General features: G+C 39.6%; 3 protein-coding genes and 1 long non-coding RNA gene across 10 annotated transcripts in view; 3 read left to right on the top strand and 1 right to left on the bottom strand.

Annotated features, from left to right (window-relative positions):
* Positions 1-10037, top strand: part of LOC126763383 (uncharacterized) — a 68236-nt gene extending 58199 nt beyond the window's left edge. For all 6 annotated transcript variants that reach the window (XM_050480847.1, XM_050480846.1, XM_050480843.1 and 3 more), the window contains 4 exons: positions 256-2260; positions 2333-2565; positions 2658-2891; positions 7098-10037. In XM_050480847.1, coding sequence (XP_050336804.1) covers positions 256-2260; positions 2333-2565; positions 2658-2891; positions 7098-9639 — 5014 coding nt within the window. In that variant the 3' untranslated portion in view covers positions 9640-10037. The remainder of the gene's footprint in view (positions 1-255; positions 2261-2332; positions 2566-2657; positions 2892-7097) is intronic.
* The window catches only part of LOC126763407 (negative elongation factor E), a 52667-nt gene extending 40734 nt beyond the window's left edge, over positions 1-11933 (bottom strand). The window contains exons 1-4 of one of the 2 annotated variants that reach the window (XR_007667612.1): positions 11763-11933; positions 11183-11700; positions 10928-11094; positions 10592-10813 (exon numbers count right to left, since the gene is read on the bottom strand). Coding sequence is in view for 1 of the 2 variants with exons in the window: in XM_050480896.1 (XP_050336853.1) it covers positions 10722-10813; positions 10928-11094; positions 11183-11700; positions 11763-11843 (858 nt within the window). In the remaining variant the exon portion in view is untranslated. Of the gene's footprint in view, positions 1-10459; positions 10814-10927; positions 11095-11182; positions 11701-11762 lie in introns of those variants that run through there. The other variant, XM_050480896.1, reaches the window with a different exon arrangement.
* On the top strand, positions 2898-6613 carry LOC126763418 (uncharacterized). The gene is made up of 2 exons (XR_007667613.1): positions 2898-6456; positions 6579-6613. It is a non-coding gene; the product is annotated as an uncharacterized LOC126763418 (long non-coding RNA).
* A 311-nt stretch (positions 11934-12244) lies between the features above and the next one.
* On the top strand, positions 12245-14963 carry LOC126763388 (pseudouridylate synthase 7 homolog). The gene is made up of 5 exons (XM_050480854.1): positions 12245-12428; positions 12505-12692; positions 12757-13153; positions 13218-13770; positions 13861-14963. Exons 1-5 carry the CDS (start codon positions 12328-12330, stop codon positions 14770-14772), a joined length of 2151 nt encoding a protein of 716 aa, XP_050336811.1. The 5' UTR covers positions 12245-12327; the 3' UTR covers positions 14773-14963.
* Positions 14964-15006: the final 43 nt, after the last annotated feature.

Here is a 15006-nt window from a genome sequence, read left to right on the forward strand (position 1 = left end):
GAAGCTTAATCAAGGAACGAACGAAGTATGTCTGGTTCTTCACACATACTCGGTTCCACATATATGACTTCATCTTTCTTTGCTTAGTTCTACTCGTTGCTTTGCTCATGCAACACTATGTGCTTGGTATAAAAGACTCCCCCTTCATTTGTGTATTACTATAACACCAACTTCAGCTTTCCTCCAAATACTAATGACGTCTTCCATTAAAAAAATCGTATTTCATAAATAATGTGTTAATTTTTTCATTTCCAGTGATCATGAATATGAACCTATCGCAGCACCCGCCGAAGACGAGCAAGCTGCGGCGCCGCAAACACAAACTGAAAAATCAGATCTCGCACGAAACATTGAGAAGTTGCACGAAGAAATCAAAGACACCGAAGATTTCCAGCGAGATTTGGAGGAGCGTTACTTTAGTTCCGAAGCGACCACGCCACGTACAGAGTCGCGTACTGATTATGAAATACATACTAGTCAAGTTGATTCAAGTGCCTTGGAGGAGCTGCCCTTGAAGCCGGAAAATCGTAAGAAAGGTTTCATGGCTAGCGCACAGGACCGCACACGTAAAATGCAGGCGGGCTTAAAGAATCAAGCCGGCAAAATTAAGACCAAATTACGCACACCTGCCAAGAAACCGGCATCGTCGAGCCCAAAAGCAAAGGAGCGCAAACGTTTTAAGGCACCAGAGTTCTCGAAAATTAAAATGCCGGAAATTAAACGGCCCGATATGTCAAAACTGAAAGACTTCAAGCGTCCCGAATTCACCAAATTTAATAAGCCTGACATGTCGAAATTCAAATTACCCGAGAAGTTCACGACGCTGAAGCTTAAAAGGAGTAAGTCCTTTAAGGAGAATGAGACACAGGATGAGGAAATGGAAGTGGCTACACAACAAACAGACGCCGAGCCAAGAGCACAGCCACAAAAGAAAAAGTTCGAATTCAATTTCGGCACCTACCCCAGAGCATTTCGTAAGAAGAAACCGGTGGAGACACAAGCATCACTCGGTACGGATACGGACACGGCGGGAGTCAGTGTAATACCAAGCACTGAAACGCAACCATCACAGGAATCCTCCAATTCACCACAGGGTGATCGCGGTCCCGGTCCTGTGCGGTCGCGTTGGGCTGACAAATTCTCCGATGTCAGCTATAATGATAGCGAGGGTTCACGTTATCGTCGTTATGGCAGTGAACAGGAAAGCTTCGATCGCGAATCATCACTAGAACGCCGTATGAAGGACGATTTGGAAGAGACGGAGAGCGAGGTACAAGAAATGGGTATATTGGGCGGTGTTGCTGATACCAAGCAGTTTGCCGAATTCGATGAGGAGAATCGCGCCATACACGAGATATCGAAAATGCGTGCCGGCGAATTCCGTAGACGTCCGATGGTGCATCAAGACTCCGATCTACGCTCCGAAGACAGCAAAGATGTTGAGGGTTGGACCGAGAAAGAGATTGAAAAGAATAAATTATTACGCAAAGCCGAGTTAGAGGCTGAGGCAAGTTACTTAAAATATCCCTCCGACGATGTATTGCCACAAGAAACGCAATCCACTGCGAGCTCTGGCAAGAAAGTTGTTATGGAAGAAATTGATGACGATGAATTTTTCCTACGCAAACGTGGTGTCTCCGAAGACAACATCGAATTGCGACAGTATATAAGTAATGCGATACGTGAGGGTTACGACAGACCCATAAATACATTGGAACATGTAGGACAAACCAGGGAGAGCATGGAATACAGGGACTATGATATACCACCGCCGAAACCTAAGCGACTACACAAAAGCTATCGGCCACAAGATGTATCGCAAGATTTGGAATCGCAGCGTAGCGAATATGGCGATGATCTGTCGATGTCACAAAATGGCAGCGATTACTTCAATACGCCCAAACGTCCGCTACGTAAGGGACGAAGTCGCAGCAAATACTCTATGGATAGTCAAGATTTTCCCGTAGCTGAGCATATACGACACGAACCATATTTCGACGATGACGAGGAATATTTACGACCGCCACGCAACAGTTACAAAGACCACGAAGATGAGGTGGAAATGAATGACTTGGATATTGTAGGCAAACAGGTCTTCCCAGCCGAGCCAGAGGGTGTTAACGATGGTGTGCCAGCGCCGCAAGCGCCCAGACGTCGCAAACGTGATACGACGCGAGACAATTCATTGGATAAGGATTCGTATATGAACGGTTTCGGTGGTCGATCGGTATCGAATAGTCGTTTACAGCCAACCGACGATGTGGGTGTAATGAGTTTTGGATCTCTTAATGAAAATATCTACTAACGCTTTTAATTCTTTGAATGTATTTAGGTAATTGTTTATCGCACTGAACACGAATATCCTATTCCGCTCGCCGAGACCGAAAAATTCGCACCTGCGTTGGAAACTCGCAAGTCTAGAGCAACTAGTCGTTACGACGAAGACGATCGTACGTCACGTGGCGCCGATTCGTTAGGTTACGATGACCACGAGGAAACGCAAGCCGATCGTGAGTCGAATGTGGACAAGGACAAGTACATAATCGACATGATGGAGAACGATGGGTGCGTAGTAGTTTATGGAAATACTTTTTGTCTCAAATCAATTTTTATGTATACAAATTTTTGCATGCATTTTTTGACTTCTCTGCCCACAGTTACGCGATCGTCCGAAAGGAGCAATTGCCGAAACCCACGCCACCAGCTCGCCGAAAGAAATTCTCACGTTCGCCCGGCGAGCGCTTTGCCTCCATATCCAGCGGCTCTGCGAAGAGCAGCACGCCGCCACCCGAGCGTCCGCCACCACCCCGCGCCTACACACCGTCCACAATGGAGGAACCAGTGCCGCCGCGCCGCAAATCAGCTACAAGCTTAGAAGTGGCGCCGCAAATGTAAGCACGAAAAATACACAAGCAAAAAACGCACGTTTGAATGCAATATTTTTGGAAAAAAGAACACTTTTGAGTTTCTAAAAAACGAGTTTTGTTTCATTCCCAAATGTGGGAGTGGCCAAATGCAAACACTGCGCGCACTTCATTTTATTTTTTATTCTTTGTTTTTGTAATGCTTAATTTACTAAAAAATTCAGTTTGTTGTGTAAAATTGTTGTTGTTTGAAAGTATTTTTGTTGTTACTTGCTTAAATGTAAACGTTCATTAGTATTGTAAGTAGAGCGTCCATATCGAGATCGAATTCCATTGTTATTAATATTTTTTCCAATTTTTATTTCATTATATAATAAGTATGTGTGTGTTGTGTTTAATGAGCAAAGCTTGGCTTCAATAATATTTTTTTAAGCTTACATGGAAGGCAGTTAGGCGAATACCAGAATATACGTAGTAGCAGTAATTCATAAAATATTAGGGGTGTTCTAAACATTGGCGCACACAGGTTTTCTGTTGATTTCATTGGTATTTGGCCACATACTCGCATATTTATGTAGATACTCACACAGGTATTAGACACAAGCTCTACACTTCCAAAAAAAAAAACTGGAATTTTTTTACTTTCAATTTTTTTAGAAAAAATATATTTTAAACTTATAAGGTTTTTAAAGAGAAATGCCATACTATAAATAATAAATAACTTAATTTATTCGATCATATACCTTGAACACAGAAAACCTCGTTCTTTGAGAGTTAAAATCTTGTTAAATTGAGTCAGCAAGAGATTTCTCCGTGAAGAATTAAAAAATCAAGCTTTCTATAACTTCTTTTTGTCCATTCCATATTCCATTTAAGGACATTTAAATAAGAGATTAATTCCAAACCAAGCCGATCTTACAAAATTATATTTAAAAAAAATTTTCCAGAAAAATTTGGTTAATTATGCTTCGAAAAGATTTTTGAACGTCGGTCCGAAATAATTTTCTAACAGAACCCTCAAAAAAGTCTACCGATAATACTTTCTTTCTAATTCGGCAGTCGTCTTTAACTTAAGTGACAAACTGATTAAAAAAAAAAATAAATAAAATCAAATACAAAAGGCAATACACAATCTTAAGGGGTTACATGGGTTTCCTCGGTAAAAAACAGCCTTTTTTCAACAATTTTTTCTCATATCGTATTTTATTAGATTTTTTTTGTTGCAAACATACACTATTAACAGAGAAATTCTGAAATTTTGGAAAAAAATATTTCAAACTCGGCCCTTGCAGCGACATTTTCGGTGACCCCTCGGAAAAAGAGGCGCCCGCGTTGGCAGCATAATTCCTTACATAATCATCTAAAGTGAAAAAAACGTGTTTTAGTTTAAACCTTAATTTAGAACCTGGACGAAGGATAAAAAAACTGAAAATTTTTCCAAAAAAAAAAAAACAAAAAATAAAAATTCCTGTGGAAATTTCGCGACTTTTTTTCAAATAGTTGTAATCGAAAAAACTCCTTCATCCAAGTCTTTAAGAATTGTATCTCAAAGACCTGTGTAAAATTTCATGAATATCGGTTAAGTAGTTCTCGAGAAATCTTGCCAAACCGACATCAAAAAGAAAGTTTCGAGAAAAACGCGTTAGTCTAGCTAGCCTCGAGCGCACAAGTTCTCAACGCGGTATCTTCGAAACTATTACTCGGATCAACTTGAAAATTTAGGACAATATTCTAGAAGTGTTGCAGAATTTAATAAGACAATAAAAAAATCGATTTTTTGAAACCCGTAAACCCAGGTAACCCTTTAAGACCTCACCACATGACCTCATCGTATGGTCATATGTGGCAGAAATTGGATTCACTTCCAAAAATGTCTACGGGTTCTAGCAGCAAAATCAGAGACTAAGAAGTTAGAAGAAATTACATTTTAGAGTTTATCGCCTAACGAAAATATACACACCACTTAAAGCTTTTATGAAAGGATATACCATTGGTTGCGGGGACCCGGAAATTTTGTCAAAGGCTGTAGAAAAAGTTGTATCTTCAATTGTCGATCTAGTCTTGAAATATTTATAAGAGATCAAATATTTTTAGACTGCTCTAAAAAGTATTTACAAAACATTTTTCTTTACTTGGCCCATTTTCAAATTACTTCCCGCTTTACAACATCACAATGGTATAACTGTTAGACTCTACATCAACTTTTTTTCATACACTGAAGAGCATTTTTAGTTTGTCACAAAGTTTGTAAAACCCCGAAGGAAACGTCGGAGACCCTTTCAATATTAGAAATGTCTGTTTATCTGTATTTTAACGACTTAGTTCCTCACTTTTTGAGATATCGATAAAAAATTTTGCACAGGTTCGAGTCTTTGTATGAACTTGATCCACTGGAAACACTGAGATCGAACCACTATAATTTATAACTGTCATACAAAATCGAATCGATCGAAATCAATATAAATATCTTTTTATACCCTTTTATATTAAATATAGCTTCCAGAAATCGTACAAAGATAGGTTAGAAACTCTCATAGACCAGACCAAACACAATTTTTTTTAGAAAGAGATCAAAGTTTTGAGTTACAATAATGATAGTTAGGCCATTGCTGGCGATATACTAGATATTGCTGCCTAAAGACGGTGAAGTCAATAGTCGAATTTTCAGGAAAATTAAATATAAGCGAAAGTATTGCCTGTCATGAAATGAAACATTATATTTTTAAGATTTCAATTCGAAGTTCTATTATATAGAACACTCTCCCAAATGACTTCAAATAATTTAAAGCTTTTTAAAGGCAACAATGGAGCATCTTTTGTGCACTCTTCCCGCATTGGCAAGACTACGCTATAAGCATCTGGGGTCCCGACTTTATGATACACTAGAGGAGAATGACTACTTCTCATGGACCAAGCAACTGAGTTCCATCTGGTATCGCAAAGGACCAGAACTCGTTTATGCGTGGCTTATTCGCCTACCAGATTAACCTAACCTGACCTAAAGCTTTTCGCTTATTTTGTCTAATGAATTTGTTGTTTGACAGTTCCTTTGCTATCTTCATTAAGCAATCAAGAATGCAAAAAGCCTTGTGTTAAGAACCACCCTAATATTTTTATTAATCTTGATTGCAATCAAGAATGCAAAAAATCGCTGTGTTAAGAACAACCCTAATATTTTTATTAATCTTGATTGCATTGTAGGAATATTTATTCTATATATTTTTGCTATGCTTTATTCGAAATATCGAATAATAGACTTTAGCCGGAGTATATATTTTAGTGTGCAAACATTATTCTTTAGGTATGGCACAAAGAAAAGACCTGTGGCAGTTGGCAGTATATTAGAGCCTAAAATCTTAAGGCGACTTAAGGTATCAATTTGAGTTGTTTTAATCTTTTGTTTTATCCTTAACTACATACGTAGTCGAGAGTTTGAAATCGCTATAATATGGAGATAAATAACATATCCGGAATTTTACCAGAAAACAAAATACCAATCATTACTTAATTTGATTTAACCTAACTTATCATATCAAGAGGTTTTTATGAAAAAAAAAATTTTTGAATTTAGAACGCCCCTAGTGCTTATAAGGTTACATGCCAAAATCATTCTTAATCACTTATAAACACCAAACACCATAGCTTTTACACTTGCGAGCAAAATTATTGAAATTTTTTTTTTTTAGAATTTAGAACGCCCTTAATGCTCATAAGCATACATCCCAAAATCATTCTTAATCACTTATAAATATTTAAAAGCATTACTTTTACACTTGCGGGCAAAATTATGAAAAAATATTAAATTATTTTTGAATTTAGAACGTCCCTAATGCTTGTAAGGTTACATGCCAAAATCATTGCTGTGAAGGCTTCACCGCGAAATAGTTATTATTTACGATAAATACTTAAACTAACTACCAAAAAACACACTCACATACATTTACAGTTACATACATACAAACTACATAAAAAACAACATAAATAAAAAAAAATATATTAGAAAATAAAAAATCATTGCAAAACATAAACTTATTTTGTTTCGTTTGCTGTTTTTGGTGTTCGTTTCTTTTGTTATTGCATATTTTTCGCAATTTTCGTTCGTTGCTTACATTGTTGTTGTTGGTTTTGGTTTTTAGCGCTTTCACTTTTCCAGAAGCTCTACTAACCACTACTTATTACCTCTTCTCTTTGTCTACATTATTCACTCTCTTTTACGTTGCATACACGCCCCAGACTGGAGGACGATTACGAGGAGCCCGAAGCCTTGCAGCAGGAGCGTCCCGAATCACCACGCGACTTGCAGTCTGGTGAGATTATAAATAAAATGAAATTCCGCCCATTGCCACCACCACCACGCCCACCGCGTGAGAAGCGTCAACGCGCCGAAAGTAAAAGCTCAGCGCATAGCGCTTTTGTGTCATTACACGAACGCGACTTCGCCGATGATAAAATTGCGACCTCATCCACTGCGGATAGCTACGATCCGACCGATGTGGATTTGGAAGAGGAAGAAACGCGTCTACCCGAAGTGGAGGTGTCCACGCAAACCGATCCCCTACCAGACGATTTCGAATGCGAAGAGTTCGAAATCACCGAAGATATGCGCATCATCGAGCCGCGTATAAATAACTTGCGTAAGACGTTGGATGAGCTGCTTCGTGAGGAAGAGTTGAAGATTAAAGCTGCCGAAGAGGCGGCCGCGGCACCACTTACAGAAGAGGAGCAACTGACGCGCGGTTTGCAGCGCTTCCGCGATGCGAATCAACGTAGCATGTCGGAGCGTTCGCGTGCGTCGTCGCAAGCCGATCGCTCCAAGTCACAAAGTCGTCCACCAACACCCTCCGCTGTGGTGATCGAAAGACGCATTTCCACACCTATACCCAGTCAACAGGCCGAGACCATGTTGGAGGCCTCATTGATTGTGCGTCCAATTGACGATTTGGATCTCGAGGAGGAAGCCTTACGTAGAGAGGGTCTGCTTACGGATAGCGAGCAGCAGAGTAAATCCGATGTGGAGGCCACCACATCGCATGATGAAGAAGAAGAATCAAAGCATGCAATTAGCGAATATTCAGTCGGACCGAGCTCTGAGGAACTGAATGCCGCGCTGGACGAACTGCGCGCACAAGCAGACAGCAACTATGAGGACGAAAAGGAAGAAGCTGAGTTAAGCGAATATGCTAGTGAATATGAAAAGAGGGCAGAGGAAGGTACGCTGGGTAGAAGTAGTTACGACCGCTATATCGCAGACGAAACTTCTGGAAAGGAGGATGAGGAAGAGCTCGAGTTAGATGTAGCGGAAATGAAAGAAGAACTACTGCAAGATATCCAAACAGACAGTGAGCGGTACGAAGCGTCAACAATTGCTGACGATGATGAGCAGAAAATGAGCGAAATCGAAGAAGCGCCAACGGAAGAGGAGGATGCACAGAAAATAAGTGAAATCGATGAAGCGCCAACGGAAGAGGAGGACAACGTAGCGCCGACAACAGCTGAAGAAGTGACACCAACCCTTGTACAAGAGAAACACTTCACTTACGAAGATAAGGCTGAAAGTCTAGTAGAAATACGCGACACCACCGATGCGGCTGCAGTGGTAACTGAAGATCGGGAGGAAGCGACGGCATTTGAAGAGCCACCACTACCACCACCGCGACGCAAATCAACCACAGCATTGGAGCTGCCACCGACGCTAGCTTTGGTGGAGGAGACTTCGAAGGAATTAACACCTGTGCCAACATTAGCAGCAGCGCCGCTAGCTCAGGCGCAACCTCAGCTCCCTGCACATTTGGGTGAACTTGAGGTGGAACGCTTACGCGTGCATGCGCTACAAGCCGGACAAATCATGGTCTCACAGCTGCATGGCGCGCAAATATCCGCCGACGAGCTGGAGTGTAAATCGGGCAATTTGATTGTGAAAAATATAGCTTTACCGGATGGTTTCATTGAGGATATTGTGGAGCGTGTGCGCACCACCGATCGCAGTCAGCTATTAACTGTCGAAACACAAACTAGCTTACAAGCGAGCAGCGAAGAACGTTCGCCGGCACGTGAAGTGGTACCGCCACCAAAACCGCCACGTCAACGCGACTTGGAAGGCAGCAAGCGTACAGCGGCCGACACGAGCGACGAGATTGCGCTGCAACAGCTAAGAAATTACGATGAAGAAACACAAACCGATCCGTTGGCGTATCCAACACATATGAACGTCCCACCGCCCGTCTACGCCACAACCGAATATCTGCAGTCATTGCCACCGCTGGGTTTCTATAATCTACGACGCGCCGACGAACCGCCATACAGCGGCAGCGCTGACGGCAACGAAGCCAACGCACAGCAAAGAAGACAACAACCACATCATCACCATCATCATCATCATCGCCACCACCGCAGATGCGATTCATCATGTTCCGAGTGTGAGGATTATGATGACTTGGGCGAACGTGAGGAGACGCGCTCGCGCTCGCATAGCAGACGTTCGCGCAGCAGCACACGCCCACCAAACGAACCGCAGACCGTAGCCAAAGCGGGCAAACAATTCATGTCGGCCTGTAGCCTATCGTTGGTGCAATTGCTGAACCGCGTAACTGCGGCAATTCGTGGTGCCGAGGCGGACAAGAATGTTGAAGGTCAAGTGCATCATATACCGACATTGCTGGCGCTCTTCGTGGTCATATCGTTCACGTTGGTTGTGTACATGCTTGCGGGCCGCAGCGTACACACACATCATTGGGACTTCTTCAATCCGCCCGGGAGTGGCGCGCGCCAGTCGTAGGAGTACCGGTGGTGCATGGTGAAGATACACAGTCTCTTTTAGTTCCTCTTTTTCCAGGCGTCGTATGCGTTTTGCCCACAACCACAAGCCGTTGCCGAGCGTGTGCGTTTGAAAATTGTTTGCATTTTATGTTTTATATGGAATTTCGAATATGAATATACATACATACCTACATATGTACTTTTGAAACAGTTGTGTACATAAATAAGGGAAACGAATATCAGGGAACGACGCTTCGTGCTGAACGCGCATGCTCCATATGCTTCAAGATGCCAGCTGGCTGAACGTCAGCTGTGTCTTTGTATTGGTTTCGGCGAAGAGTTCAACTAAACGACGAAGTAAAATTTAACTAAATTGTTGCAATAATTTTGTACGAAAAATTAATAAAAAAAAATAAACGACGAAGTGCGACGAATATGCAATAAGCAATTTCTACAGAACTAACAAACGCTAATTAAGAACGTATGTTGCATATGTATTTACATATAAATATGTAAATATGTTTAGGATATACAGACATACATATATATTTTTGCAATGAAATCTTCATAATGGACCTAAAATTTGAAAATCATGTTATTATTGATGGCATATACGCATATTACACACATAAATACGTACGATGCCGTATCAAGTACCGTTATTGTTTTCTATTACTCTTTTTTATAAGTTTCTTTAATTTATTAAACTTTGCAGTAATCGGAGATGTTTTTGTTATTATTATTATTATTATTTTTTTATTAAATGTAAGCAATCAAATAGTTTATGTGTTAATTTGATCGCTTAAAATTTATGCATTATTGTTAACTACACTACAATATTTATTATTTATAATAATTATATATTCAAAATTCATACACACTCATATTAAGAAATACTGAAAGTGTAAAATTTTTCAATAAAGTAAAGTTCAAACAAACTACTTGTGTACATATTGTTGGCCTTTGCCTACCTTAAAGCGGAAAATTTTCACAATTTGCTTCATAACTGTGGGAAAATGCTGTTAAGTTATTGCTGCTAACGCTGGCGTAGGCTTATAACTTAGTTGGTATATTATTATATATTAAATTTTTAAACACTATTTATTCAAAACTTGTTTGCAGTAAAAAGTCCTCGTCATACTGAACCATTTCGCGGCCGTCTTTGTGGCTGCCCTTTTGCGAATCACTCGCCGCTGCAACGGATAATTGAAAAAAAAATTAGAAAATAAAAACAAAGTAAATAGCAGCTACATTTTTTGTTAAGACCCACAAAAAGTTTGTCTCACCCAAATATTAAATTTTCTTACCTATAGACGACCACACGGCCGAAGATGAAGCGTCATTTATAGGCTCAATTTGTGGTTGACGGCGCGCCAGTTGCACTTGCAAATTAATCCCGTTAACGCTTTTGCCATGCATTTCGGCAATAGCACGATCAGCTGATTCTGGTTTAGCAAACGAAACGAACCCACGACTACAAAAAGGAATGTGTAAATAACGGCAAGTAAAACTTACTACTACTTGTTGTACTTGTTTACAACTCGCACATTTTCATTACTCACCTTTTCTCAATTTCCATTGATACATTAACAATTGTGCCATAATCGTTGAAAGTTTTCTTCAAAAATTCTTCGGTTACTTTATTGCCCGAAACGAATATGGTATTGCCGGTGCGTGGCTTTTCTGGTTGTGTTGAATCCAATGGCGTTTTATCATTTAGACCACGTTCTTTGCGATCGCGTTCAGTGGCGAAATGTTGATAAAGGTTTTGCATACGCGGTTCTTCTTTTATGATTTCACTAATGATTGTCTCCTGTGCCACATCATTTTGTGTAGACGAGAATGGTTGATAGGCTGCTACGCTGGTTTCGGGCGCACGCTTAGCGCGCTCTTGTCCCTTGGGACGTTTAAATGAGGTTTGGTCTTGTTTGGTTTGCTGCTTTTGGATAGCTGGTATTGCGCCACTTTTAATTAATTTACGCGCTACTTCACGTGCATCGCGAGCATCAGTGGGACGCTTCAATGTTAGTGGTTTCTCTGGTTCTGGTTTTGGTGCTTTTAACGCTTGCAAGGCTTTTTTCTGCAAATAGACGCGTGAAACATTGTGTTACAACGGGGAACATAGTATTGAAAATTATTTACCTTTTTCTTTAGTTTTTGATATTTTGCTTGCAGCATATGCTCTTCCTCGGTTAAAGTGGTTGGGAAATGTATATAAACCATATTTTTGTTTTATTTATTGCAAGAAATGAAATATACTTTTCACTTTTAGACAATCGTCAACTAAATTGTTTATTGTTGTTTTCGGAACAGAGTTGCCTACGCTTAAAAATTATTTATACAGCTGACACCGGTTTTTCCTTCGTTCACGAACTTTCTGAACGAATAAATTTTAGAAATATTTTTGCAATTGAATTTGTTGCAAAAAGTGTACAATAATTGGATTTTACACAATATATATATGTGCTAAGTATTGAATTATCATTCAAAACAAAATTATGTAATTTGGATGAATGTTATTTACCAAAAAAAAAAAAAATTATTTATAACTAAAAGAATTGTTTGCTTTGGTCATCGATTTCCCACAATATATCGATACTTGCTGTATAAGTTATCGTACGATAGCGGTCTTTAGTTATTAGTAGCCCACTTTTGTTAATAAAAGCCGGTAGTTTATATTTTAAATAATCAATTTGATATTTTCGTCATGCCACAAAGAAAAAAAGCGAAAACCCCATGGCGTCCAAAGCAAATGCAGACTAAACATCGTCAAGGTCCAGAAGAGGAGTGGAGAAAAAGGCTACCAAAGTAGGTTCCACATGTTTTCGTACATTTATATTGCATTGACTTTACATACATATGTACATATATGATTTGTTATTAGAAAGGATGGGTCTAATAAGAATAGCTTGCGGGAAGATCAAGTGGGTATAACCGAATATGTTAGCAAAGGTGCTGGATTCACTGGAGTTGTAAAATCACGCTTTTCTGATTTTCATGTTAATGAAATTGATCTAGATGGAAAAGTTTTACAATTGAACGATTTGACGGTGCCAAAGCCAGCGGAACCTAGTAAATTTAAATTTTTCCATAGAAAGAAAATGCGGTTTTCGTAAACAATAAAATATTCTTATAGCACTTGATGAGGAGGAGTTGGCAGCTGTTCGTCAAAAATTTCGTGAAATCATAACAGATGACACGTGGGATAAAATGTCCGCATTAGCCGCCTTAGGTGCGAAAGATCCAGCAGCGCAGCCAATAGATATAATAGTGACGGCATTAGATAAAACAGAGCGTGGACAAATACACGATATGCTCAAAACACTGTATAGCTCGAAGCTGGTTGGTTCGACAGTGACTGAAGTGAAAGATTCTACAGAGGAACGAATTATACGCGTAATGAAGCCCAAATATAATTCCAGCAGTGAGAAACGCACGCGTTGGAATTTTCCGGGAGAATATGTACATTTTCTGGTATATAAAGAAAACATGGAAACCAGCGAGGCAGCATCACGTCTAGCTTCACGTATTGGGTATGTTTTGAGTAAATCTTCTTTCTACTTTTTATTTTTACACTTTACTACCGATCTGTTTTAGTATGCACCCATCTAACGTTAATTATTGTGGTACGAAAGATAAACGGGCCAAAACTACGCAGAAGTTCTGCATAAAACGACGACTTCCTTCACAAATTCTAACGGCAGCTCAAAAGTCATACGTACGAATAGGCAATTTCACATTCAGCAATGATGTGCTCAAATTAGGTGATTTAAAAGGCAATCGTTTTAGAATTGCTTTGCGTCATGTTAATGGTGATGAGGCCGAAATTCAGAAAGCTCTAGAGAGTTTACGTGACAAAGGCTTTATAAATTATTTTGGCTTGCAGCGTTTTGGTAATCACGCCGATATACCGACTTATGAAATTGGTGTTGCACTTTTGAAGGCGGATTATAAAACGGTCGCAGAGCTCATTCTAAAACCGCGCTCAAATGATCTGCCCTTCATGGATGAAGTGCGCAAGAAGTGGTGGGAAGAGCGTAATTCTGCTGCTGCGGCAGCAATGTTCATTCCTAATGAATTTATTGAGAAGAAATTGTTAGATGGCTTGGCGAAATACGGTGAAAATGATTATGCAGCGGCTTTAAGAAAGGTGAGACTTTTGTGGTAGTAAGAATTAAGTATTAGTTGTATTTAGTTATATTAACTTCTACATTGTTCTCTTTTTATTTCCAAATTTTAGATACCACGCAACATGCTCTTGCTTTACCCTCACTCCTTTCAAAGTTTTGTGTTCAACCGCATTGCATCGCGACGTATAAAAGAACACGGTTTTAAGCTGATACCAGGCGATTTAGTTTATCGCAATAAAGAAGAAATGGATGAGGACATCATTGAAAAATGTGATTTAGATAATCCTACCGATAATGTAGCAGAAGACATTGAGAATAATGAAGATAATCTAGAGGCAAAGGAAGATGCTGAAACTCCCGCTTCGGACGCTAAGAATGAAGATTCAATTTTTAAGCGTAAAGTCAAAGCTTTAACTGAGGAAGACATTGTCAGCGGTAATTATACGCTTTTCGATGTGGTTTTGCCCTTACCAGGTCATGATATCACTTATCCCAGCAATGAAGTCGGCGCTTGGTATGAAGAGATACTCGCTGAATATGGTTTGTCATCTGAAAAATTACGTCATAAAGTCAAAACTTTTGCTATGGCTGGTGCCTATCGCAAATTGTTGATATGCCCCCGCGAATTAACTTGGAAATTCCGTAAGTACTCCACACCCGAAGAGACACTGATAGCATCCGATTGGGATCGTATCGCAGGCAAAGCTGATAAAATAGAAAACACAGAGGGTACCGGTGACTTAAAGGCACTCTTATTAGATTTTTGCTTGCCGCCATCGGTGTATGCCACCATGTTTCTGCGGGAGCTGCTCAAATCGGATACATCGGCGGCACAACAATTAAAAATTGAAAAAGATGAAATGAGTAAAGTCAGAGACAAAATGCAGACACCAGAGGTGAATGAAAGTAAAGACGACGCAGCGCAAGTTGAAAGTGCCAGTGAGGTGACAACAACAGAAAAGCGAAAATTGACAGAAGACGAGGCAGTAGAGGTGGAGGAGAAGAAATTAAAAACTTCGTAGTAGTTAGTAACGCTAAAAGGGTAGTGCATTTTATACATATAATTCGTACAGATTTATGTAAGTAAATAAACAAATCCAAAATGATGATTAAAAGTTCCAAATATTGTGGTTATATATCAAATATAAAATATTGTCATATTTCTTATATTAATTTATGTTATGGATTTGAAATTATGTCCTTGTACGAAAAACTTTTTTTTTTATTTATTATTTCACTAAAATTGACAGGGATTA

Source organism: Bactrocera neohumeralis, chromosome 6 (genome assembly GCF_024586455.1).
Source record: "Bactrocera neohumeralis isolate Rockhampton chromosome 6, APGP_CSIRO_Bneo_wtdbg2-racon-allhic-juicebox.fasta_v2, whole genome shotgun sequence".
In the NCBI taxonomy this organism is placed as follows: Eukaryota; Metazoa; Arthropoda; class Insecta; order Diptera; family Tephritidae; genus Bactrocera; species Bactrocera neohumeralis.

What these genes read in the sequence shown, in the direction of transcription:
- LOC126763388 (XM_050480854.1), top strand. Translation starts at nt 12,328, where the DNA reads ATGCCACAAAGAAAAAAAGCGAAAACCCCATGGCGTCCAAAGCAAATG. An exon ending in GCCAAAGCCAGCGGAACCTA is followed by an intron (nt 12,693 to 12,756) that starts GTAAATTTAAAT and finishes ATATTCTTATAG; the next exon opens with CACTTGATGAGGAGGAGTTG. An exon ending in ATGCAGCGGCTTTAAGAAAG is followed by an intron (nt 13,771 to 13,860) that starts GTGAGACTTTTG and finishes TCCAAATTTTAG; the next exon opens with ATACCACGCAACATGCTCTT.